Here is a 26333-nt window from a genome sequence, read left to right as displayed (position 1 = left end):
GTGGTTTCTTTGTCTTATTCATGAGTTTAACTCTAAATTCACTCATTTTAGTGCAGCAGCTGGTTTTGCAGTTTACACACACGTGTGTGAATGATTCTGGTGGATTGCTTAATCTCACCCTCACTAATACAGATGTGGATTCCAGGCCTCACAGTCGTGTTTGCTGTGAGCTAAAGTTCACACACAACAGCACATTTTAATGTCTCGCACTGTGCCTGACTGTGTACGGCTATATCCAAACCACATGTGATCCGCACATGGATATATATGTTGTATGATAATAAAATGATGTTGTTTTGGATTTTGTGTCCAAACCAGAATGAAAACATGTCAGTTAATCTGAAAACTGCTGAGACGATGTTCACTCACCTGACTGCACGCTAACCCAGAGCCGTGTCAGCAGCTCACAGTCACACTTTAGCTATTACACCAAACTGGAGCTAAATGAGGAAGACTGCAGCCCTTCACAACCAAACAAGTTAATCTGCAGCAATGCTGTGCTGGTCTGTTGAACAGAGAGCTTGCTGTTCATCTACGTTCACCTTTGGTCACAGACACAGTAGTGACTGAAAGGCCGTCTGAGACGGGATGAGGGGGTTTGGGAGGGACTGAGAGTAGCACCACTGCTCCTCCATATCAGCAGAAAGGTGTGTGACCTGAGCAGAGAGAACACAACAACCTGGAGTCACTGAATTAACCAGACCCTGATTTCTTCATCGGCCTGTTTTATACCACATCAGTGCCCATAGCAACCACTTAGCAACCACATTTCCTGTCTCCACATCTCTGATCTCGGTCCATCTATGAGACGGACATGTTCCTCTGCTAACACAGGGAGACGTCTGCAGACACGTCCCACTGTCTGTCTGCATGTTCACATGTGTTTGCTGCTCAAAGGCACAAGGTCAGGACTTCCTGCACAACAAGTTCAGGCACAAAATCCAAAGCAGAGCTGGTACTTAATACAACACACAATAACAATAACAGTCAGACATCATTTAGACTGTTTACCAAACTCCTCAGCACGAGCCTGTGGGTTCACATCAGGACAGATGTGACTGTGATCATATGTGCTCATGCTCTGGACTACAGAACATGCTCTAACATATACTGATACAAGAGTACAAATACTGGATTACATGTGTATAATTATTATATAATATGAATTCCCCATAGAACTCCTCATGGTCTACAGTTTCTAGTTAGTGCTGTCAAAATTAATGCGATAATGCAAATTAATCCGCCATCACGGTCAATGCGATTAACATTTTTAACACTATTAACCCATCTGGTGTGCAGAATGACTGAAAATCCCTGAAACGTTTCTGTCAACACTTTTCATCGTTTGAACTACAGCTGGTTAAAATTGGAAATAAAGCGCTGTAGTGTATCGTCCACCTGGCCTGAACAGCATGTTTTTAAAGTTCAGCGACTTTTTATCCTCGACTTTGAAGCTGTCCAGACTGGTTATAGTCGAGGATTTTAATATACACACTGATGATGACTCTGACCTGTTTGGCAGAGGTTTCCTTAGAGTCATGGATTCTTTTCTTTGTACACAGCATGTGTCTGGCCCTCTGCCTTTGATACCGTGGACCATCATATTTAGGTTTTGACCTTGACTTTCAGGGCTCTGCATAGACAAGCACCAACATATATCAGTGAACGTCCATACATTCCCAGCAGGTCCCTGAGGTCATGTGATCAGGGCTTGCTGGTTGTCCAACACACGAGGCTGAAAACAAAAGGCGACAGAGGTTTTGTAACTGTGGCCCTCAGACTGTGGAAGTCTCTCCCTTTGAGCCTGAGATCTGTGGATCTGTGGTGGCTTTTAAAAAACAGCTAAAACAGAAGTGGAGGACGCAAGAAGAATGAGTTCAGTAAAGTTTGACTTGTTTTGATTTGTTTTGCTTAATGCGCCTTATAATCCAAAAAATACGGTAACTTCTACCTTGCTTTAGCATGTCCAGAAGTCCAACTTTTTGTGTGATGGTTAGCATCTTCCTCTGCCTCTTGAGTGCTACCGCAGGTGCCTTGCAAGGCATGGAGAAAACGTCAGTACTGCACTTCAGAGTCACACTGCTAAGGATCAATGTAGTGATTCTGTACTGTACAGGAGAGAGGGCACGGAGGAGATGGACAATGGTCTACAGTCGATCAGGACGCAGAACACAATGATACAAAAAAAATTATGCAAAATTGCACACAAAAAATCAGCGAAACAGCGAGGCCGCGAAAGGTGAACCGTGTTATAGCGAGCGACCACAGTATGAGTAAAATTAGCATTGCCATAAGAGTGCATATTACATATTAGAGTATAGGTAATGGATTATATATTTCTATACAAGTTCAGGCACGAAAACAATATATATCATATATATCTATATACAGGTTTAAGACACCGAAGTGTTTCCATCCACAAACATGTGAAAACCGTCTGCACTGAAGCTGAAGCACACATTTGCATTTGTATCAGGAAACAGTCCTGTAGAAACTCCTAAAGTGAGAACATGGAGTTTATCCAGGAGAACAAACACAAGAAAACCCTGAAACCCAAAAATCCTTTAAAATGAGAACAAACTGTATGAATGTAGAACAGAGTCTGTGACGGCCAGCAGGATCTAACCTGATCAAACTGATAGATTATCGATCTGTCCAACACACAAAAAGACATTTAAAGACTGTGTGTTATCTCACAGATCACCACTGGATGTGAAAGCAGTCACAGGTTAATGAAGATAAAAGTTCACTTAGCATCCAGCAGGTCACTGCAGCAGATCCAGAGTTGGGCTTCACCTGTTTTTATCCTGTTTCAGTTGTTTCAGACTCACAAGAGGAAACATCGTAAAGCCAAAATATTAGAAACATCATCTGAATCTAACATCTAGTTTTTTATTAACATGTGGCTCATACAAAACCTGAACCCTAAACTCTGGTGACCTGGTGAATGTTCAGTTGTATATAATAATGTACAATGATGATGTGTTCATGTACAAAAAGCTCCCATCTGGCAGGGTGGTGGTGGAGTCCCACAGCGTGGAGCTCAGAGCCTCCATTCATTCAGCTGCTTTTGGAAACTCGTACAATCGAGCTCTGAGACGTCAGCAGCAGATCCAAACACCGCGGTCGTTCTCCTCCTCATCACTCTCTGCTGAGCGCCTCACAGACTTTCTTTTAGATGCTCCAACACAGCTAAACATCTGGTTCTGGTCAGGTTTCCAGACTGTCCACTTCCTGTGATATATTCACACCTGACATGAGTCATTATTATGAGACATTGTCTCCTGTGAGTGGTACTTTCATCAGGTGGAAACCTGCTTCCAAAAGGAAAGTGATGTTCTGTTTTAGGTTTGTTTCCCAGTAATGAAAGTATCCAGTAATCGTGTTGCCCTCCCCTCCACCAACACCGAAGCGCCCATGGTAGTTAGTACTTATTTCACTGTAAACTACTCTGCAAACCACTGACTCTGTCTTAAAAACCCTTCCTGAAATATGAAAATTAGATGTGGTTAACTCAGTTTGACGAGCTTAACTAAATCAAAATCCCCCAGTAGGACTAAAAACTCACTTTTTGCAGCATTTCTCAGTGAGCGTTTTGGCCTTCATCGCTAAAGCTGTTGTTCCCATCAACAGTACTGAACCCCCTAAAGCTCCCAGTAAAGCTCCCGATGTAGACGTCAGCTCACCACCTCCAAGTAAATATCCCCCCACAGATCCCAAAATGATTCCCACCAATCCAGTCCTTTCCAGAAGCGCACGCCTGCCTGTTGTTTCTGCTGTTTTTGGTTTTTCGTCCTGCTCGTCCGGTTTTCCAGCCTCTTGGAGCATGTCAGGAGTGTAGAAGTAATCTTTTCCCATCGGTGTTATCTTCTTCAGCAGCTCGGTGACCTGAGCAGGACTTTTGTCTTCAATGTTAAAAGCAAAATATCTCCACTGGCACTGCTCAATGAGTTCTCTGAAATCCTTACTCTCGATCATAGCCTCCTGTATGTTAGCTTCATAGTCTTCATCTTCATTTCTATGGGTGAACACCACTGTTGTGTAGGCCAATGCACGTCTGCCAAAGGTGCGCACAAAAACCTCCAGTACCTCTAATTCTTCAGAGGTGATCATACCGAACCTCAGCACCAGCAGGAACACATGAGGACCAGGACTGGCAAGATCAATGGATCGCTTGATCTCGTTCACCAGCTCATCTTCATGTTTTCCAGGTTTAAACAGACCTGGAGTATCAACAACAGTCACTTTTTGACCTTCCACAGTGCTGTGGGATTTCTGTGTGCGATCTTTGGACGAATCCTTTGAGGTGAAAGTCTTTGTCTTCCCCATGATGATGTTTCCTAGAGTACTTTTACCAACCCTGGTCTTCCCAAACAGCACGATCCTCAGGTCATCTGTTGGAAGAATATTAGTATGTGAGAACTGTCCCAGTCACCATCTCTTACACTGAAAAAAATATGTTTTACTTAATTCAATGGTGGACATTTGTTGCACACAGATGTTTTGCTTCGGCAGCAACTTAAACAATTGAGTTAAATTAACACAATTTATTCATGTTCAATAAACCTGTGCAATTTGTGTTGATAAAATGTGACTTAAACATGTTTTGATGAAGTAATTTGATCTCTTGGAATATTTTAATCCTTCACAATTTTCTCACGTTATCCCAACACGATTCAATAACTTTTACCCAATACTACTTGGTCACTTAAATACTACATGTTATCTTCAAATTACATTTTGCTATTATATTCTAGTATCAAATACACAATTTTCAAATGGAGGCCTTATAACAGATTGTATTGTTCTCTTCCAAGATGGTTGCTGGCATCCACCAGTAACCTTTCAAAACAAAATGTCTAATTTCACTGCATTGACAGTAGGTAAAGAATTAAACTGACATTACTCCTCCACTGAATCTATATAAATCAACAGTTAAATAATGTCAGTTCTTCCGTGTTCTCTGGAATCAATCACAGTAAAGAAATTAGACTGTTTCTTTTGAAAAATGTTGGGAAAGAACAAATCAAAACATTCTATTTAAGGCCTCTGACATCAAGATTCAGTTAAACAACAATTATAACTAAACAATTTGAGGTAATGTTAGTTTCCATTAACATTAAATTAGGTTACTGAATTGGCAAACACCTTCCTATTAACATTACCCATTTTACCCCAATAACTAAAGAAATTAGCACTTGCAGGTCAAAACCTTTATTCAAGAGACGCAAAAATAACATTGATACAGTGACTGTCAAAAAATACAGCACTGATCATACTGTGACATCTTGGTTCAAAACAGCACACTTAGAAATATTCAACGTTCTTTACTTCAACTGAATGAAATTGAAAATACCATTTCACACGACCCATATGGGATATTTAGACTGTATAACTGTTCACGCTACATCTCTTCACTAGTAAAAGAAAGAAAAAATACAAAGACAAATTTAAAAATGCTGCCAAACAGACAAACAGAACTTGTACAGAGCAAAAGGAAAAACAAACAACAAAAAAAACGGCTTGTCCTCATGGCAGTTGCAGAGTTTATAAAAATGAACCCTGCGATCCGTTTCTGGAATTGAGCTTCAAAAATGCAGCAGAACAAGTGTGAGATTTAAATGTCCTCTCACCTAGAGCTGGTCACCTCACATGCATAACAGTGAGCTTTGTTGCAGGAGCAGTTTTGTCTTAGTTGTGAGCTTTCCTTGAGAGCTGAGTTGCATCCAACTCCATTACCACCCTTTGAATCACCTCAAAAGTGTAGCAGAGTTGTGATGGGTAACTCATGTTGAAGGAATAAAAAAGGTCCAAACAGCATGGCTACTGCAAAGGTCACGTTATCCAGATCTTGAAGAACAACATCAGAAAAGTCATTGCCTGGTGCATCCTCTGGAGACAGATGTTCATTGTGGTTTTCTCAATCTGTGCAGTGGCCTCAGTCAAGTCCTGGTTAAACACAAAACATTTCTTTAAGATTCCTTTTTAAACTCATCTCTTTTGAATCTACCAGTTCTAATGTTAGAGTAATTTAAACCAATGCAAGCAACATAGTAAATAGCTATAGCCAAAGAGTGGCCTGCCATGCTGCCATTCATGGTCTAACAGAGTTTCTAAGAGAGGGTGAAAAACATAATAATTTCAAATGCTTTACATTAGTTTTTGTTAGAAAGACACCGGCCCATCAGAAATCCAGGTTATGTCACTCAGAAGATGTTAGAATTTAGACTTTCAGCCCCACAATTTGGTTAGCTGTTGGTCAGTTGGTCATTTTTTCAAACAAAAGCTAATGTAAATATTGGTGGGATTTTCCTTTGTTCACTAGAATGACAAATTTAAAGTTTTTTCACACTGATGTGACCCCTAATACAGGGGTGGGGCCTCAAGGGCCGGCGGCCGAGTTCACTACCAGGCCTCATGTGAACTTCAAATTATTAAAGAGGACTACTGGTCCTAACCAGTCCAATGAGGATCAAGTGGATAACTAAATGCATTTTTAAATGTTGCAAAGCCACAATCTACTCATAAAACACTCACCATGAACTCCTGCACCAAGATGTTGCAATTGTCTTTCACACAGATGCGGAGCACTTTGATGAGGGACTCCGAGCATTAATGTCATCCTTGAGTATTATAACAAAGAAAACAGAGATTTGTGAACTTTTCAGTAGCACAGAAGAAAATGATCCCAGACAAAAACTCTTGACTTTTTAAACCAGTCAACATGCAACACCAGCATCTACAAAGCAATATCAAAAGTTCCTGTTTGACATCAACTTTATGGATATATAGTTTCCAGAACATTTATTTTTAAAAAAAGATAATTTTTTCTCAGTGGGCCAGTAAATGCATGACGAAAATTATGGCATCCTTTTAGTGGAATCGGTACTCACAGGTAATAGTTGACGGTTTCAATGGATGTAGCATAAAAATCTTTTACTGACCTAATGCAATACATATACACTTTGTAGTTAAAGAATTTTAAAGTTCTTACTGTCATCATGGCAGCTACATCCTTTAGCTTTGTGCACTGTTCCCCCGATCACTTTGCAAACACTTTCAGCAGACTGTCAGAGAAAAACTCAGCTCCGTCAGAAACCTTGACTGTATGCATGGTTGGGATGCACTGGAATGCTGCATTTGATCTGAAATGACATAAAATTATTTTGAAATAACAGCAGGCACTGTGCTTGGTTAATCAGTAATGTTTTGTTGAATAAAAACTGTGTTTCCAGATCTTATGGGATTAAAAAAATCCAAAGATGTTTGTTTCTGATTTGCAACCCAACAACCCACAAGTTACAACCTCATTTCAGTTCAAGTGTGCATTAATGCGAGTCCAGTAATCACCTTTCTGGCAATACATACAGGTATAAGATAAACCTATGGCAGATTTTGGATTTCTCAGTTGTATTAATAGGGTGAGTATGCATGCACCTAATAATTATAAAAAACCTATTATAATTAAGTTACAGAAACGAAAATAGAATATACTTTCTTACCATAACACCTTGAACCCACAATCCATCAGCTGACTCCTGGTGAAATGCAGAATAGAGGTCATCTCTCAATGTGCAGCAAAAAAAACAAAAACAAAAACAAAAGGACAGCAGGTGAGGGCAGGAGGGGTAGGGATGTAAGCTAGCATAATGCCGCTGATGATATTAGCTAAAGCTGTTCAATGTCCAAAATCTCACTAACACCACGGTGCAGTAAATACACAATGTAACTGAAGAGTCAGTTGACAAATCTATTCACACAGAAAACCAAATTATGTTATGAGTGCCTCGTAATTAGGTTTAATGTGATATTACGGCTCTTGTGCCAAAGACAAATTCAAATGAAAAAGCGCCAATTCTTTGACAACAGATAAAACAGCAAATAAGCTAACGGCTCTTTTTTAGCATGTTACATGGCGACACTCTAGACGTTTAACTACATTTGGCTGAAATATGGTAAAAATTAATTCAAAAAATCAAGACATACCAAAAACGTAGAGTTGGCTGCTCGACTTGACTGAGATGGATGCCTTTTTTAAACCACGATCCAAAGCCCGCGAGATGAAATCACGCGTGGTTTCACGAGATTTAACGTTGCTATCTTATTAACTTACTTCACCTGAACATGATATGAACAATTTAATACACCCTTTCTGCATATCATGTAGTTTTTACACTATATAGTTACATTTAACTTTAAAACATGAGGCAATTGTGTTAAATACATGCAAGATGCTTACATAAATCCAAGAGATGGCCAGTCCCTTTTTTTCAGTGTACAGCATTGACATAAATCATAAAGCAGCTGCGAGGAAGGAAATATAAAACATGAAGGCAGGAGGAATGAACAATCAGCGTTTATTAACAAGGAAACACAAAGTCTAAGGAGCTTAGAAATTCTCAAAAGAGGATCCTCTCTTTTGAGGATGCCAATGTTCACATTTTGGACAGAGAGGACAGATGGTTTGAAAGAGGAGTGAAAGAAGCCATCTATGTCCACTGTGAGCGACCATCTTTGAACAGAGGCGGTGGTTTACGACACCAACTCTCTGCCATCTATCTCCAGTTTTGAGATCCCTCCCAGACGCCTTAACGCCCACTCACATCCTGGGCCATCTGTCCTCAGGAAATCACATGATAAGGTGGGGCCAGGTTTCACAATGAACACACCCGAAACTCTGGCTGATTGGGACCCACACCCAGTTTCACACCTTGGCTCATGTGCTTTTCACACCTTGGCTCATGTGCCACTGGACTTAAATCTGGGACTCTCCACCATTTGACCTTAGAACTGAAGAACCTTCTCGGATGAGAGGTGAAACGTCTTCAAGCAACTTAAGAAAGTCCAGAAGCTTTTCTTTCTAAGCTCCTTAGACTACGATGACTAAGAACGTTCACAGACAAGGAAACACAAAATCTTTCAGCAGAGACACAAAAAAAGATTGCCCAAAATCTCTCGTGCTCGTATCTCATGTTTCGGAAGAACAACCTCTTGAATCTCAAATGTACCTTGTAACTGCCAATGAATCTTCCAGCACTGTGGAGGAGTTTTGGCCCACTCATCTTTGGAGGGTTTTTGAGCATGAACCAACTTTTTAAGGTCATGCCACAGCATCTCAATCGGATTCAGGTCGGGACTTTGAGGTCACTACAGAGTCCTGCTGCAGAACCCAAGTGTGCTTCAGCATGAGGACAAAAAGGTGTGGCTCTAATCAGGAATGGATATAGTTAGAGTTTGGAGAAACCTGGAGTCGGGATTAATTTCCTGGTCAAGTAAAGTTAGCTGACTTAAAGCTAGCAAAGCATGCTGCAACCAGCAACTCTAAGCTGCTGATTAATATACTGATGTTTTCTTTTTTGGGGGGGGATGGGGTCAAACCCGGGCTTACTGGGCTTAAGCCCGGGTAATCTTATCAGAAGCCCGGGGTCTTGGAGTGTTATTTGTTTCATAGTTAGATGCCTGACTGACAACTGTATAAAACAAAAACTACATGACGCACAGTCGTAAATCCCCCCTAAGTTTGGTATGATCCGAGCTCAGGCACTGGGCGACTGAGCACTTACACATGTGAGCGAGGGGGGAGAAGCTGCTGCCTGCGAGTTTGCTGCACAGAGGAGAGCTTAGTTTCACCAGGTACAAAAGCAAATCATTCCTACTGTACAAATAATGTAAATATGACGGTGTATCACAAAAGATTGATATCAAACTGATCACTTGACCCATATTACGTTACTTGTTCTTCGAGTGAATCAACAAATGGCGAAATGAAAAGCTGAACAACAACAATGCTGTTTTTTAGAGAGTCTTAGCTTACATTAGGGCTGGGCGATATGACCCAAAATTCATATCTCGATATTTTTTAGCTGGATGGCGATATAAGATATATATCTCGATATTTTTTTTAAAGCCATAAAGTAAGAACAAACAGAGAGTTCTTAGTCAAAGCTGTGTCCCAGATGTCACACAGGCACTTTTATTAACATACAGCATAGATGTACATGAAAAAAACTACTCAAAAATAAATTATCAGCATTTATTAAATAATAATGCTCCATAAATAAAAGAAAACTGTTGTTTTTGTGCATAACAAAAAGCGTGGCGTTAGCGTGGTTAGCTCGTTAGCGTGGTTAGCTTGTTAGCGTGGTTAGCTCGTTAACACGTTGATGCCGTCCAGCCCCACGCATGGGGCGATGCGCAGTAACTCGTTAACGGAGATTTGCCGTGTCCATCTTGTCATTGCCTGCAGGTGAAGCGATGGGGAAGGAGGGGGAGTTGTGTTCAGTGAAGGAGAGGCAAGGTCGAGTAACGTTGCGTAAAGACAAAAGTGGATGAAAGAGAGGCAAACTTGTGGCTCCACAACTATAATTATAACGTAACATAGACTATATCGATATAAAAGATATTGTCACATCTTATATCTCATATAAAAATATATCGATATTTTTAAAAAACTCGATATATCGCCCAGCCCTTGCTTACATGTGTGTTTATTTCATACTTTCTGTTGTTACCCTCCACGGCTAAACAAACTCTCTAAATCGGTTTCAGTTATGTACTGATGGAAGGGGAAAGGAAGTTAGGAAGTTTTAAAGGAAGTTAGCTCGCTAGCTTCCATCTAAATACAATATAGCATGTCCTGACTGAGGGGGTTTGGAATCCCTGGGCTGTAGCTACATCGTAAGGTTAAAACTGTTAAAACTATTGTTGTTGTTTTTTCTGCATATGTCTGAAATAAAGATACAATACAATACAATACAAAAAAAAAAAAAACTGAGCTTAAATAAATGATTAGCGGTAATAAAAGCCGAGGGAGGTCAACAGTGATCACTGACTGTTTTAGGAGCTTTTTGAGATTAAATTGAAGAAAATACAAAACATTAAACATGTTAACAACACAAAAGCCGTATTAAACGCAGACTACTTTAGGCCCGGAAGTAGGATTTGTCACGTCATCACTTAAAGACCGGATAGGGCTAAGCCCGGGTGTATAAAATGGCTGGCTCCGCCTCTGGTGGGGTCCTGTTGACCGGGCATGCTCTGGTGCATCTGCAGATGTAGAGCCCAGTTTAGGCTCCCAACTCTAACCAAAAATCCCAAATAAAATATGGCACATGGTTTGGCAAAGATGGGACAGAGATGGCCCAGAGTTCAGTATTTATCACACGACCTGTTTCAGAGTGACATCCAGACACAACAATCTTTCTATTGAGTGTCTCGTCCTGTAGAGATACACTTCGGCCATGAAACAGTTTATGGAGTCCCACTGTGGCTTAAAAGACAAAACAAAATGAGAATCAATAAAAATGGTCTTATTTTGACACTGTCTCATAAAAAACATTTAAAAGGCAGAACCTTTAGACTTCATGATATCGCTTTTGTTTGAAAATAGAACAAATTTGATTTGCCCATATGACGCCTGTTATCTTCATCTGCTCTTTAAATAAACGGAGCCGATGATGGAGCTTCTGTAAAAAACAGACCCGAGACATATGAGGACAAATCACACTCATTGTTTCACATGGATATAATCAGGTTTATTCATAAAATATAAAAATGAAGGGATGTGGTCACTGTTTGAATTCAGTGTTATTCAATAAAACTACAAAATGTCACTGTTAGGATTGAGATCAACATTTGAAGAAAGGTTTTTGGACTGAATGTGACATGGACTTCATTATTTTTATGTCCTCTGGAAACTTGAGTAAATCGATGGCACACAGATTTAGCTGGGCGATGCTGAGGCGGAGCACAGGTGTGCACATAGAAGCTTCATTCTGGGTCATCAGTACAAACAGCTGCTATGCCAGCAGGTAACGGCCACTCATGAAGTTTAATGGAAGGCCTGGGTCTCGTCTGTGGACAGCTACCAGCTGTTTAACGTATCTGTGATACACTGAAATACTGGGAGTAACAGATTTAACAGGAAGTGTTTCAGAGAAGCGTCAGAACATGAAGCCGTCACTGTGATCCTGCTTTATATAACCTGTGTCTGTAAAGAGTCATAAAACCTCCATATAAGTTTGTTCATGTCTGAGAACTTTGCACTCACCAAAGGAGAATTATTTCAGACTCGGTTCCACATCGCTGCAGACTGAATCTGATAGAAGCTGCAGAGGATTAAACATGAAGAGGAGTCAGGACTTTTTACATGAAACATTTAGTGTTTACAAAAATATTCAACTCATGATCTGAAAATTATTGCTGAAAAGAAAGTCTGCATCCTTACCAACGAGGAGAGAACTGCATCTAAAGACCGACAGACACAACAAGGCAGTGAAAATGAGAGAACTGGACCAAAGTCAGGTTTAAAAGTTCATTTATAGCATTTGCATATTACAGTTTATTAGCTGGATTAACATCAACACAAAAGCCAATGCTACTGATACCAAAGTAAAGCTGGTTAACTGCTCGCTGTCACCCTCGTTTATTTCATCATATTAAAAATCAAACTGTTGTTAATAAATCAGTTTACTTACCAGGAAGTTTGAACAGAGGTGAAGAAGTCCGAGTGTCCAGAACCAAATATGAAGAAGCTTCAGCTTCACTCCAAGAACAAAGACTTCAGTGAATCCACAGAAACTGATTTCATCACATTTATAGTTTAAAGTCGTAGATGTGACGGATTTAACCGCACAGGTTCGAGACGTTTAGAGGATCGCAACGAAAATGGCGGCGAAATGCTGTCACGATAGATTTGAACTGACTGAAACAGAAAACGTCCAGAAATACCAGAATAAAAAATCATCTCACCATCATAAAGCCTCCTAAAATATCAGGACTGAACGCTGACTTTATCACCTTTACTGTCAGATCACCTGATGATGATTTTACAGCTCATCAATAGTTTTTCTATAAAATGAAAGGATCTGATTATTGAACAACTTTGTTTTAAAAGTGCGATAAAAATATTCACATTAAAAAAACAGAAACTGTTTTATTTCATGAGCAGATGATACATTTAAAACTTTTATTAATATCAACTCATCAGCTCAGAGTTTTATAAAACTTGAATAATTATATATTTATAATTTCTATTATTGACTCAAATATTAAGAGTCATATGAGATTCATTTGGTTATTTTCCTCTTATCTGTGATATAAAATCTTTACAGCTTAAAAATCATAAATGATTTCTTTGAGTGCAGCTTGGTGCTGATCAAGCTTTAGACTGAGAGTAAATGAACAAACCTAACATGTGTGAACTAAAAAACATTTCAGACTGAAACTGAAATCGTGTCCCAGTGATTTAAGCAAAGAGCTGCTCCTGTTTTATGTTTCAGGAAATAATGACTGTCCCAAAACTCAAAGCACACACCAGCCTGAGGATCACTGCAGGACAAATACACTCACCCATGGGCTGTGGATCAATCAGTACCTTGGTCTCCACTGCAGTACGACCATCCATGTCTTCTTCTGACTGTTTACATTTCCAACTCACCTCTATATTCAAGTCTGCTCCTGGTTCCCTCCCCTAAACTTCAGCTGTCCAATCAGAAGTCCGGCTGAAAGAAACCAATCAGAAGGCTGAAAAAAGTGCATCATCAGAGTGCATTTCCACAGGTCTGCCTCCTCACACTTAACCTTCTGACGACAGCAGGAAACATCACAATAAAACAGCATTAATGTGTTTGTTATTCAGATCAAATGTCAGGATGAGATGAACCATCAGCACTGAAGCACCAAAACCTGCAGTTCCTCTAATGTCCAGCAGAGGCTCCTGCACTGAGCTTTTTACAACGCACCTGCTTCAACTAAGGCTTTAAGTCTGCATAATTAGGGGCGTGGTCTCTTTAACTGAGAGGTGGATGGTGACACAGGTGACTGTAGCTGTTAGTGAAACGTAAACTAAAAGGCAAGGAGGAAAAACAAACACCAAAGATCACGTACACTCGGTCTGTAACCCAGGTTATCAACCACAGCCAGTGTCCTAACGCAGCCTTTTCACGGAGCATTTATCTGTCAGTGTTGGATAAAACCATGGTGGGAGACTTGCTCAGAATCAGAATACTTTATTAATCCCAGAAGAAATGATATGGTTATAGTTGCTCCAAGACAATAAGAACAGACTGAACTAAATCAAATAATACAAATATTTTACAAAGAAACTGACAAAATTTAAGAAATATAAATATGCAAAATATTACAGAGAGTAAATATATATGATTGACATTTTACTCTAAACTGTAGAACTTTGTTATTTGTTATTTTTACAGTCGAGCATGTGCAAGAGGGTGTACTGCTCTGTGTGCTGTGCATTAGGTGAACTTTACAGCTCCATCCCTACAACATTACTGCATTTTGATCAGTTTATTGAGTCTGTTAGCATCTGTGACCCTTGACCTGCTTTCCCAGCATGCAACAGCACAGATGATGGTACTGGCCACAACAGACTCATAGAAAATCATAGAAAATCCTGAGCATTGTCCGACAGATGTTAAAAGACCTCAGAGACGATTCTGGCTCTTCCTGTAAAGTGCAGTGGTGTTTTAACTAGGGATGGGTATCGTTTAGGTTTTATCCGATACCGGTGCCAAACCGGTACTTTTGAAACGGTGCCGGTGCTTAAACGGTGCTCAAACCGGTGCTTAAAGAATGGAGAACACAAACTTTGTCCAAAAACCTCTCATGTTCAGCTGTTTTTTTGTAAAAAGATAACAATGTTAGCCTTTTCTGCAGCTATGGGGCATATATGGTATCACTCTTGGCTGGAAGCAGTGCTTAAACAATGGAAAAAACACAAACTTTGTCCAAAAACCTCTCATGTTTAACTGTTTTCCACTTTTTCTTTGGTCATTTTAGCCTTTTTGGCCAGGGTGGAGGGAGCATCTGCCATCAAACAAGAAGACAGCCGCATGTAGCTATGATGATGTTTGCTAGTTCACCTTACATGCATTAATGTAATAACGTGGTTAGCCTACTCAACGTAAATTACACACGAACAACATTAAGCTACTCACACAGAGAAGAACGGCTGCTGCTGCATCATCATCCTCATCATTCCTGCTACACTGGCAGGGCTAGGGGCCAGGACTCTCCTCTTCGGGTTTTTGGGGGATGTTGCTAACTCCGGGTCCGATAACAGGCATCAGGTGGATGATGGCGTCCTCAGCTCTGAGGGGGATCCTGATGGGGTCTGACAGATCTGGGGGTCAGGCAGCAGTGCCACATTTAGCTGATTGACACAGTTGCCACATCCATCCAACCATTTTCTGCCTCTTCTCCAGGTCCAGATGATGAAGGCAGTGGTCTCAGCAGAGATGCCCAGACCTCCTTAACCCAAGCACTTATTTCTAGCGAGACACCAAGTCACCCAGAGACATAATTTCTTATGTCTTCAGGAGCAGTGTCCTCAGTCTGCCCAGGTGTCTCCTTTCATATGGACATGCTCATAACGCCTCACACAGGAAGCTGCCAGAAGCATCCTCGTCAGGTGCCCAAACCACGTCAGTGTGCTGCTGTTGACTGAACTCCTGACCGCATCACTCCAGAAAATACGGCCATCCTCTAGAGCAAACTCATTTCTTGTATTCACACTTTCATTTCTTCACTACCCAAAGCTCATGAGCACAGATGAGACCAGGAACAGGTAAACTGACAGCTTTACTTTCCCCTCCTTGCTTCACCACGACAGACTGGAGCAGTGTCCACATTACTCCCGCCCTCAGTCATTAACAATACTCGAACATAATTAACATTTGTTATGTTTGTATGGACAGGCAACAGAGACATCACTAACTCAGCAGAGCTGGTCTCACAAACCTCTGATGCATTTTAGGACCTGAGGCATAAACATGGAGCACTGAGGCTGTTTCAGGTCACAGCAGGAGGACAGGAGCTGAGTCAGAGCCTGAATGTCTCTGTCAGTGCTGATAAACTCCACATGATTAAATCTCAGCTGCTGCTGACTCTGAACCGCAGAGCTGAAGAGGACTCGTTGTTTGTGTGTGAGAATTGTTCTTTACAAAATTAATCAAGTTTATAGAAGTGAGGCTAACGATCCAGTCTAATGCATGCCTGTGTGTGCGCTGAGCTATATGAGCTGTGGACAAGAGGGGAAAGAGAGGCCGTATCAATGCTTTTCAAAATAAGAGAATGTTAGCATTGGTAATACAGCTGCAGCCATAAATACCTGCACATAAAGAGCTCGTTCCTTTATACTTACATCCCAACTAATGCTGGAATAAAGTTGCAGCACTCGGCAATCTAACGTTATAACAGAAAAAAACAGCACACGAGTAGAAAGAGAGTCGGGACAGGTGACATTTAAAAGGCCAATTTATTTTAATTTGGACATTTTATCATTGTTTCTGCAAATTTAACAAACTGTAGAAAAAACATATAAGGAAGCAACTTTAACAAGTCCTGCAGCAGCAAAAATGTTCACAGTTTTAATCGATCAAAAGCATGAAAGTAAACTGCCAATGTGTCCGAACCTAACTCCAAAAACATTCAAATGTGAAGAAAAACAGAAGGGGAACATTAAAAATCATGAAGAATACATATGAAATGACGATGTCAACACGTCTCAGAGGTACTGAGAGGAAACCGCTGGTTGTCTCGATCAGGGTGAGAGACGCAGCGTCAGAAATAAAAGCTCACCAATCAGCACAAACCTGCATCTACAAACTGGAGAACAATTTCAGAATAATGCTCATCATCAGCCACAGCACAGTGACATCAACACTCAGAGACGCTCTGTGCAACAACATCGTTCATCAGGTTTGGACGCTCGTGATCTTCGGGCGGCGCTGCATTAAAAACAGGGCTGGATGGTCGTTAATGCATCAAAGGATGTTTAATGTCGTTTCTTCAAACTCAGTCTGAAGGCTTTAAGTCACATAATCAGTTTAAGAAAAAGTCTCATGACCCTCGCTGATCCTTTTCATCGTGCTGGATGTTGTAAGTGGCTGTTGCACGGCTACAGTCAGAGCCATTCATCACACTCCTTTGCCAGGTAAGAATTAAACTGTATCACTTTCTGAGCTAATTCTTCACCCAGCATAGAAGCTAACAAACCCTTAACCCCAGAGGTCAGGTCCCTGTTTGCATCACTGACCTGATATTTTGGTTTCATATGTTCTTCCAACATTTCCTTGGTGTAATATTCTTTGCCCTCTGCCTTGTTAGTTTGCACCACCTGATTGATTTTGTCCACCAGCTCCTTTACCTTTTCAGTTTTCTGGTCTTTTTCACCTTTGTTGTTAAGGACACAATAGTTCTCTGTTTTAAAACCAACTCTCTGAGTAAACTTTGTTATCTTATCCTCATCCTCAGCTCCATTTACAGTCATCAAGAGGAAAAAGTAAGGCCCTGACGCGTCGCCAAACATCATCTTCAGGGCTTCCACTCGTTTCTCGTCTTGTGTGTTATCTCCCACCCATTCTTGCACATACAGGAACACATGTATGTTACCAGCCTCAAACACGGATGCAGTGATCTTATTCAGCACTTCCTCTTTTTTATAGTTGGTGTGGCACAGACCAGGAGTATCAACTAAAACCAGTTCTTGGTCTCCAAACTGTGCCGTCTCCGTCTTGCACGGTGTTGTATCTGAGAGAAGGCGGTTCTTCTTCACAGCAGGTTTACCCAGGAACGTGTTGATGGTTGAAGTCTTCCCAGCTCCAGTCTTCCCAACGAGGATAATCCTCAGCTCCTTTGGCCCTGTTTGAGAATTTACACGACATTCATCACACATCAACACTGCAGCAGTCACAGTGTGACTGATCTAGACAACAACAACTGACATTAGCTTAAATTGATCCTATTTGCTTCCTTTGCTTTTCAAAGACATGATCAGTTAGTCTGGGTTGAACAGCTGACTCCAGCTTTGTAGAGTCTCACTGAGCTAAACGCTGCTTTGCTGATGACTCGGTGCTCTTTATGTCTAATGCTGCAAAACACCTGAAAGGCTTCAGATGGTTTTTAAGGCGTCTCAGTTCTGCAGCAGTCACCTGCCATGTGAACCAGGCAGCCATCTATTTAAAGAAAACCCTTTCAGTATAATACATGGATAGAAATGAAAGTAAAGTTTTATTTAAGTATGAAAATAATTTTAGGAGCATTAATGATGTTCACGCCTCCTGGAGCTCTGTCCTAAGAATACAGTTAAACAGCTAAAAGGAAGAAAATGTCTGAAACTGTAACTATTAAACTACAACCAATGATAGTAAAGCACTCCATTATAAATATAAATAAATAACATAAATTACATCATGTCAGAAACAAAATGACTTTCTAGTTTTGCTGAAACACCAAGTTAGTAAAACATCTGTAAGGGACCTTTGAGTGAAACTCTAAACTTTAAACATTTAGTTTAAATCGTGCAGTGAACATCTGCAGCTGAAGTCTTTAAACTTCACTGAATTCTCCAGATGAACTGCTGTTCTCTGTGTTTTTGTCTAATAACATGAACAGTATAACGAGCAGCTGTTGTGTGACGGTGGAAGCGTCACTGAATATTGGCAGCATCTGTTGAATGTGACAAGAAAGCTGAGTTTGACTAAAACACCAAAGTGTGTGAGAAATGTAAAGTTACTTTCAAAGTTACAGGTAACTCCACAGGCTGACAGTTAACATACACGAACGTAAACCTGGAAATATTAGTCTGAGGAAGAGAACGAGTCCTCGCTCTGCTGGTTCATCCAAAAGCTCAAATATAAAACGTTCTTACCATCATTTGCATGTTTGCCGGCCATCCTGCCTGCTAGATGTGGTTGGTGGGCAGTCACGAGTGGGTCCTCTTCTTTGTAACTTCATGTTTTTATAATAACGTCTGTATAGTTCCCTCCCCTTGAACACACATCACCAAACTGGTTTCCGAAAGAGCCGTCCAATCACAGAGCACGAGTCAGAATGAGATGCAGACTCAAGGACCAAAAAAAGAAAGGTTCAACCAACAGGGTGCTGGGATTTTTCACTTATTAAAATTTAATTAGTTTAATTCTTTTTAAGAAAGTGGGACGTGGTATTTAAAACAGTGTGTACAAAAAAGATGATGCAAGGACCTGAAAATAAAATGAAGCCGTTCACAAAGATCCTGCGTAGAGCTGGCAGAAGTGCACATCAGTACGACGACCTTTGATAGAAAGGACACGTCCTTTCTTTTACACAGGAATCAGAAATATCTATTCAAAAATGAAACATGTTAGGCGACTATTTCTTGTCTTGAAATGTGCATTTCTCCTTTGTTTTTACTGCGGATCTTCCAGGTCAGTAATCAGACCAGAAAACGCTCAGACAGGTGGATGGTGACACAGGTAGCCGCTAGCAGTCTTCTAGGCTTCACCTCAGCTAACTGGAGTCCCTGAACTAGATCTCTGCACAGTGTTTGTGCTGCTGGAGCATTTTCATTGATATGACACATCGTCTGTGAGGTTACTGTACTAACAGACCCTCTAAGAAATCTGAGCTTCAGTTTTGTGAGTGAATTTCCAGGACTTTTATTGGAGGTTATATGTTATTATAAGCTACCAGCTGCAGCTTCAACGACCAAGCTGTTCTCAAACCCTTAAACTCTTTTATCATAAATGACTGAGAAAAGTTGTGGGTCAGAGTGTGGGCGAGAGCTATTTTGGCTTTTGAAATGAAAATCTTTGACAACCTCTGATTACAACAGCAGCTACATCAGTGTGGTTGAGGTAACACTTTAAAAATCACAGCTTTAAGGCTTAAATCACTCGTGTTTCCCTGTGATGCTCAGAGGAGCAGTGAGCCGTCCTGACTGAGCGCGCTCCTCTCCTCACTTCTGATAACCCCCTCCTCTCTGATGGTCCAGCTCCTCCCCAGCACTGAGCCCGCCTCCTGGTTTGAGGATGTTGGACTCTGAGGAGCAGTGCAGCTGTTTGCTGAACGTCTGCCCTCTGGTGGCCACAGGAGAAACTACACCTGCTGGTCTGTCTGGGTTTGAAACGTCTGACACAGGCTGTATCCCAATTCAGGGTCTGCAGCCTTAAAGTATGCAGCCTCAACGATCCTCAAGGGCCGCGTACTCAAAGACCGCTAAGGCCGGAAGTACGAGGCTTGTGTAATGGGACGGTCTAGCCTCCGTTGCGCTGATACTGTTGTTTGTCAATAAAGTTAAAAAAAAAAGCCTCTGTTGCGCTGCCCAGGTTGCCTAGCAACCATGATACTAACAGCTGGAAATGTGTCATACAGCTGTGTTTGACAGAAATGAAGGAGAAAATCTTTTGTTCATTTGTTTGTTTCTACATGAGCTTTGATCATTCTCTGTGAGATTAAGCTCAGCTATTGAACGGCGTATATTTTAAAGTAAAGGCTTTAAAACCAAGTTAGTACAAACGTCACTAATGTCACATGACTTTGCCGACATGTGGCCAACAGGAATGTTTAATGTTCTTCGTTATTAAACATTTGCACATAAATAAGTGACATAATATTCAGTACTTAAAGTTTACTCTTCAGCCGCCCCTCATCCGCCGTTTTTTTCGGCAAATTTATCCACACCCACCGCCGCGCTATGCATTCTGGGATATGTTGGGCCACGAAGTCTACACTGCCACGTCCTTAAAATTCAGGGAAATGAAGGACGCATTTCAGGGCCGCATTTCGAGCAGCCTTTGAATTGGGACAGCCTTCGGCGCGCCGCTGTGACGTAATCGGCCTTAAAATGCGGCCTTTAAGGCTGCAGACCCTGAATTGGGATACAGCCACAGGCTGAGGCTAAAGGGTGAAGTGACCTGAAGTGTCTGCAGCTACGATGAGAGCTGATCCCCATCAGCTTTACACTCCAAGACTCACAGTCTGAAGACAACATCTGGTTAAGTTCAGCTCGGTGCTCTCCAGACCCAGCTGTGAGCATCAGTGTGATGGATCCATCACAGTGTGAATCACCTGCAGCAGGTTCATGGCTGTGATGCAGAGGAGCAGAAAGCAGTGCTGATGCCATGATGTTGAATCTGTTTCTGATCTGGTTCATCTCATGTGGGATAGATTGATGAAAAGTCTCCTTTTACTTTTACTTTACTTTAAATTTTAACTTATTTAAGTTTGGAAAAGGTTTTTAAAATACTTAAAGTGCCTGGATCACAGAGGCTTTCAGGATGCTAATTGTTATTTATCAATGCCTATATTACCTCTGATCAGCTATGACATAAAAATAATACTTTCTATATGCCATTGCTATCCGGGATTCATTACCTTATCAAGGTGGAGGGGTTTGTGTGTCTTGTGGGGCTTTTTGTCCCCTGGTAGCGTCTCCCATGGCCAATTGGTCCTGGGTGAGGGACCAGATGAAGAGCGACTCAAAAACCCCTATGAGCAGAAGATCCAGGAAATAGTTTGCTCTATCTGGGGTAGAGTTACTGATCTTCAACACCCACCTGCAGCAGATCTTTGACAGCATTGCAAGGGCGCACTAGTCTGAATGGACCCTGTTCAGCACTTCCAGGTGGTTGGTGTCTGTCAAGGTGGTAAGCCCCGAACCTGATGGTGGACATCAGAGGTGAAAGGGAACCACCAGCCTGAAGAAGGAGTCCTATCGGGCTTGATTAGCCTTGATAACTTCAGAGGAAGCCAACCAGGAACCAACAGGCTGAACAAGGCTCGGGCAGTGGCTAAAGCAAAAACTCATGTGTGGGAGGAGTTCAGAGACGCCATGGAAAAAGACTTTTGGACTGCCTCGAAGAGATTCTGGCAGACCATCAGGTGACTCAGGAGGGGAAAGTGCACATAGACTATAGTTGATTGATTTAAGCCTTTATTTGTCCCTTGCAGTTGCCTGCAGCAAAATTGGACCTTTTCTAAACGTACATACATCACATTGGGGAGGCAGGTCACAACAGGTAATGTAAAGAAAACAATGAAATGTATAACAACAATGGACAGTCGAGGAGGAACAAAGAAACTCTGCTCAGAAAACAAAAACATCACAGCACAAAAGTGCATGAATCTTCACACCATAACACCATGAAAACACATGACAAGCAACAGGGAGTGAGCCGAGTAAGCGGCATCAGGGTCGCTGCATCACTGCACATTCCAGCTGACCCACCGTCTGCGCCGGATGGGAGGCAAGTATCGGAGGAGTTTGGAGTGGGGAAGGGGAGTGAGTGTGTATCTGTGTCAGTGTGTGTGTGAATGGGATGCTAGGCTCCCTATTTCCATCATTTGCAATGGCAGCAGCAAGCTTTCGGCACTTGGATCCCATTCCTCTAACCAGTTTCTCCGTTTTGTCCAGTCTTCCGCAAGATGTAGCAACAAACCCTGCCGGCACCGAGATGCCAGTTTCTCTGCCATCTTTCCTGTCTTTGCAAAGCACCAGCGAACTTTCATGGTTCGGGGATACCAGATTCTGTCCTCTATCGCCCCTTTTAAGACATCCAAACCGCACAATGTGCCTAATTCTTCATGGCGTCCCATCACTTTTCATGTGCTTTCACTAGCATCATCTAGCATCCACCCTCGACACCGTCATTCAAGACCGCTCTCTAAGCCAACTCACAGTTCTGACTACGTCTAAACATCTTATCATCTCCCATGAAGTTTGGTGGACTCGCACTCTGCTCTCTGACAATTTGGGGGCTGATCATTACAGAAGGCAATTTTCCTCCAGTCAGTGTTTCAATTAATCAACCCTTCATTTGATCTCTTCTCCAAACATTCCTTCCTAATTGTCCGAGCTCATCCACTCCACTTCATGAAATCCTCGACTACTTTACTGAGGGCTGTTCATCTTCGCTGGCCTGCCACCAGTTATTTCCCTCTCCTTTCGGTGGGGATGTCACTCGGCGTTCGCTCTCCCTGCACTTATCTTTGTCCTGTTCTCTCTCTCTCACCCCAAAAACAGCAGATGGCCCCGCCACTCCGTGAGCCTGGTTCTGCCAGACATCATTGCAGGGTCTTTAGGCGTCTGTCACTGTGATTTGGTGCCGTATAAATACGTTGAATTGAAAATCAAATTGTTACTGCTGAGATCTTCGACCTTCTAGGGGACGCCTTCTTTGGGGATCTGCCAGGCATGGGAGCCGTCGCCAGTCCCCTTCGAGGCCTTCCCCAAACCACAGCTCAACTCATGTCCAAGCATCACCTTTACCTACTAAAACGCTGTCAAACCTAAAATGAGGATGTGGGCCCAGCTAGTGAAAAAAATAAATAAACACAATGCTTTGGTTCTATAACATTTTTTCTATCATTGCTTTATTATGGATCAGGTGCAAGAGTTGTTAAGTGTGGATAATAAATAATCGATCAATGCAATAGCAAATTGTGTCTTTTTCTCAGATGAACAGAAAGTGGAGAGTGATGAGATATGAAAATGGAGGAAAGACAAACTCCACGTCTCTCTGGACATCCTCCGTAATTATATCAAAAGTATCAAAAGTCTGTTAAAGCTGCCAAATCTGCCTTTTTGTCCAGCATTATCATGACTAATAGCCACAACCCCCGAGCCCTTTTCAATACTTTTAACTCTGTGGTAAACCCTAGCACTACCACTTATAGGGATGCCTCCCCTGCTCTTTGTGATAAATACTTAAAGTATTTCTCTGATAAAATCTCAGCTCTAAGGGCTTCTCATCCATCTCATTCATCGTCAGTTTTAGACCCAGTTCCAGCCTCTGAATGCTTGACTGTCTTCCAACAGTTTGAGCCAGTGTCTTATTCTGCTTTAAAAGACATAATTGATCATCTCAAAATCTCTGGTTCCCCGCATAATATTCTTCCTTCTCGTTTCTTTAAGGAAGCTTTACATGTTATTGGTCCTTGTATCTTATCTCTGCTGAATGCATCATTGTCATCAGGTTGTGTACCGTCTGTCTTTAAGCATGCTGTTGTGCAACCTATTATGAAAAAGAAAAATCTTGACCTAATTGGTCTCACTAACTACAGGCCGATCTCCAAACTCCCTTTTATTTCCAAAATATTGGAAACGGTAGTTCTAAAACAACTTCAGGCCTTTTTAGATGCAAATGGTATTAATGACAAGTTTCAGTCTGGTTTGAAACCTCGCCCCAGCACAGAGACAGCCTTACTTAGAGTTGTTAATGATCTTCTTTTAACTGTTGACTCTGGATACTCCGTGATTTTAGTTTTACTTGACTTGACTGCTGCTTTGGTTAACCACAACATTCTTCTGTCAAGACTGGAACATGTTGTTGGTCTCAAAGGTACGGTTTAACTTGGTTTAAATCCTACCTCTCAGAGAGGTCGTTCTCTGTTGCTATGGGGCAACACTCCTCAGCTTCTGCCCCTATTTACTGTGGTGTGCCTCAAGGGTCCGCGCTCGGTCCTGCTCTCTTCTCTTTGTACATGTTGACGTTGGGATTAATTTTTAGTAAATACAACATCTCCTTTCACTGTTATGCTGATGATATCCAGATTTATTCACCTTTGAAATCCAATGTGTCTGCTTCTTTGCAACCTCTGTTCAACTGTTTGCATGAAGTTAAATTTTGGTTATCACATAATTTTCTTACACTGAACGAGAATAAGACCAAAATCATAGTCTTTGGTAGTCACACTCTGCTAGACCAGTTAGCTGATGCCCTAGGCCCTCTCGCTAGCCATCTCTCGCTCACTGTAAGGAACCTGTGAGTGTTCCTGGATGGCTCTTTAAAACTTGAGAAACAGGTGTCCATTGTGGTAAAAAAACAGCTTTTGCCAGTTGCGTCAGATTTCCAAAGCAAAGCCGTTCCCTCCTTTAAAGGACCTTGAAAAGCTTATCCATGCATTCATCACATCCAGACTGGACGACTGTAACTGCCTCTACTCCGGCCTCCAACACACTTCTCTTTACCGGCTTCAGTTAATTCAAAATGCAGCTGCGCGTCTTTTAACAGGTACGAGAATCTATGAACGCATCACTCCAATTTTAGCCAAACTACATTGGCTCCCTGTTAAATATCGCATAGATTTTAAAATTCTTTTGTTCACTTTTAAAATTCTAAATAATTTAGCGCCCAGCTATCTCTCTGAACTCCTCCACTTATACAATCCCAACAGAGCACTTAGATCAGGGGTCTCGAACTCCAGGCCTCGAGAATTTGCATAATTAAGTTTAAGGAACTGACCTCCCAGCCCATTGTCCCTTCACTGGGCTGGTTTCAGTCATTATGCAAATGTACTGTTTATAAGATTGAAAGCTGCAGTCCGCTGAGACTGAAGACGTCACCTGGATGATGACGAAACGTTTCTGGAGCTTCACAATCACCGTGGAACGCCCCTCCCAGAGTTTATGTGAACGTTAATGGAGCAGCTCTGGATGCCACACTAGATACAGGTTAGTCTCTTCCAGCAGTAAATGCAGACCTGTTGCCTGAAAAAAAAAAGTCATTAAAGAATCTGTGGAATTCTCCACCCATAAGACTGGCCAATGGCACTAACTGCAATCCATTAGGAATAACCTGGTTAATCATTGGATTTATGGGCAAGCAAGTCTATCAACGGTTTGTGATAGTGCAGGACCTGACATCCCCCTTGGTTCTTGGGATGGACTTTATGACTCACACTTCACTAACAATACGTGTCCCAATGAGAACTGTAATTATGGATGATCTGTGAAAATGGGCTGCTCCCATGGTCACTGTGAACAAACCCCCCCGCGAACCACGGTTCTGTGTTGACTTCCATGGTCTAAATTAGCTGACCGCGAAAGATTTTTACCCACTCCCGCAAGTGAATGAAACACTGGACTTTTTGTCAAGAGGGAAGTTTCTCACAACACTAGACCTCGCTCAAGGTTTTGAGCAGGTCCCCATTGCTGAAGAAGCTAAACCAAAGACTACTTTTATCATGCACTGTGGCCTGTTTCGTTTCAGAGTCCTTCCTTTTGGCCTGTGTAACACCCCTGTGACTTTTCAGCAGCTTATAAACAATGTTCTAGCTGGCCTGGTTTATAAGTCCTGCGCGGTGTATCTGGATGACATTGTTGTCACACCACGACTTTTGAGCAACACCTGCTTGACCTAAAAGAGGTCCTTGGTAGGCTTTAGTCCGCTGGCCTCTCTTTATAACCAAGCAAATGCCAATTCTGCCTTACAGAACTCACCTTACTTGGTTATTGGGTTATGCCAGAGGGGATCCATTCTGACCATGACAAGGTGAGAGCTGTGAGTTCAAAGTGCCACAACAAAGCAGGTGCGACAGTTCCTTGCCCTAACTGGCTACTGTCGCCGCTTTGTACATGGCTATGCCCGTCATGTCCTCACTAAAAAGGACGAAGAGTGTCATTCCAGAGTGCCGAGCAGCTGTAGACTTTCTGAAACATTCTATAGCCTCAGCACCAGTCCTCAGGTTCCCGTCCATTCTTCATTCACACTGATGCATGTGATGCTGGTCTTGGAGCAGCATTAATGCAGAAGTATTAGGATGGCAAAGAT

At 41.8% G+C, this 26333-nt stretch overlaps 2 protein-coding genes and 1 pseudogene across 3 annotated transcripts in view; 1 reads left to right on the top strand and 2 right to left on the bottom strand.

Moving 5' to 3' along the window:
- Positions 1–92: 92 nt before the first annotated feature.
- Positions 93–13502, bottom strand: LOC309704150 (GTPase IMAP family member 4-like; annotated as a pseudogene). The gene is made up of 2 exons (XR_014280849.1): positions 13351–13502; positions 93–4394 (listed from the first exon to the last, which is right to left on the bottom strand). The product of XR_014280849.1 is annotated as a GTPase IMAP family member 4-like (transcript).
- LOC309704153 (uncharacterized protein) overlaps positions 7158–26333 on the top strand; it is a 32874-nt gene continuing 13698 nt past the window's right edge. The window contains exon 1 of the mRNA XM_082529157.1: positions 7158–9633. The gene's annotated coding sequence lies outside the window, so the exon portion shown is untranslated. The remainder of the gene's footprint in view (positions 9634–26333) is intronic.
- Positions 16258–18752, bottom strand: LOC309704151 (GTPase IMAP family member 4-like). The gene is made up of 2 exons (XM_082529153.1): positions 18671–18752; positions 16258–17661 (listed from the first exon to the last, which is right to left on the bottom strand). Exons 1-2 carry the CDS (start codon positions 18693–18695, stop codon positions 16925–16927), a joined length of 762 nt encoding a protein of 253 aa, XP_082385279.1. The 5' UTR covers positions 18696–18752; the 3' UTR covers positions 16258–16924.

Source organism: Aulonocara stuartgranti, assembly GCF_965226115.1.
Source record: "Aulonocara stuartgranti genome assembly, chromosome: 4".
NCBI classification, from domain to species: Eukaryota; Metazoa; Chordata; class Actinopteri; order Cichliformes; family Cichlidae; genus Aulonocara; species Aulonocara stuartgranti.
This window is presented reverse-complemented; position numbering and strand designations above follow the sequence as displayed.

Coding starts and splice junctions, on each gene's coding strand:
- LOC309704151 (XM_082529153.1), bottom strand. CDS start 18,695: ATGGCCGGCAAACATGCAAATGATG. Junction 17,662..18,670: donor CGGCAAACATGCAAATGATG/GTAAGAACGTTT, acceptor ATTCTCAAACAG/GGCCAAAGGAGCTGAGGATT.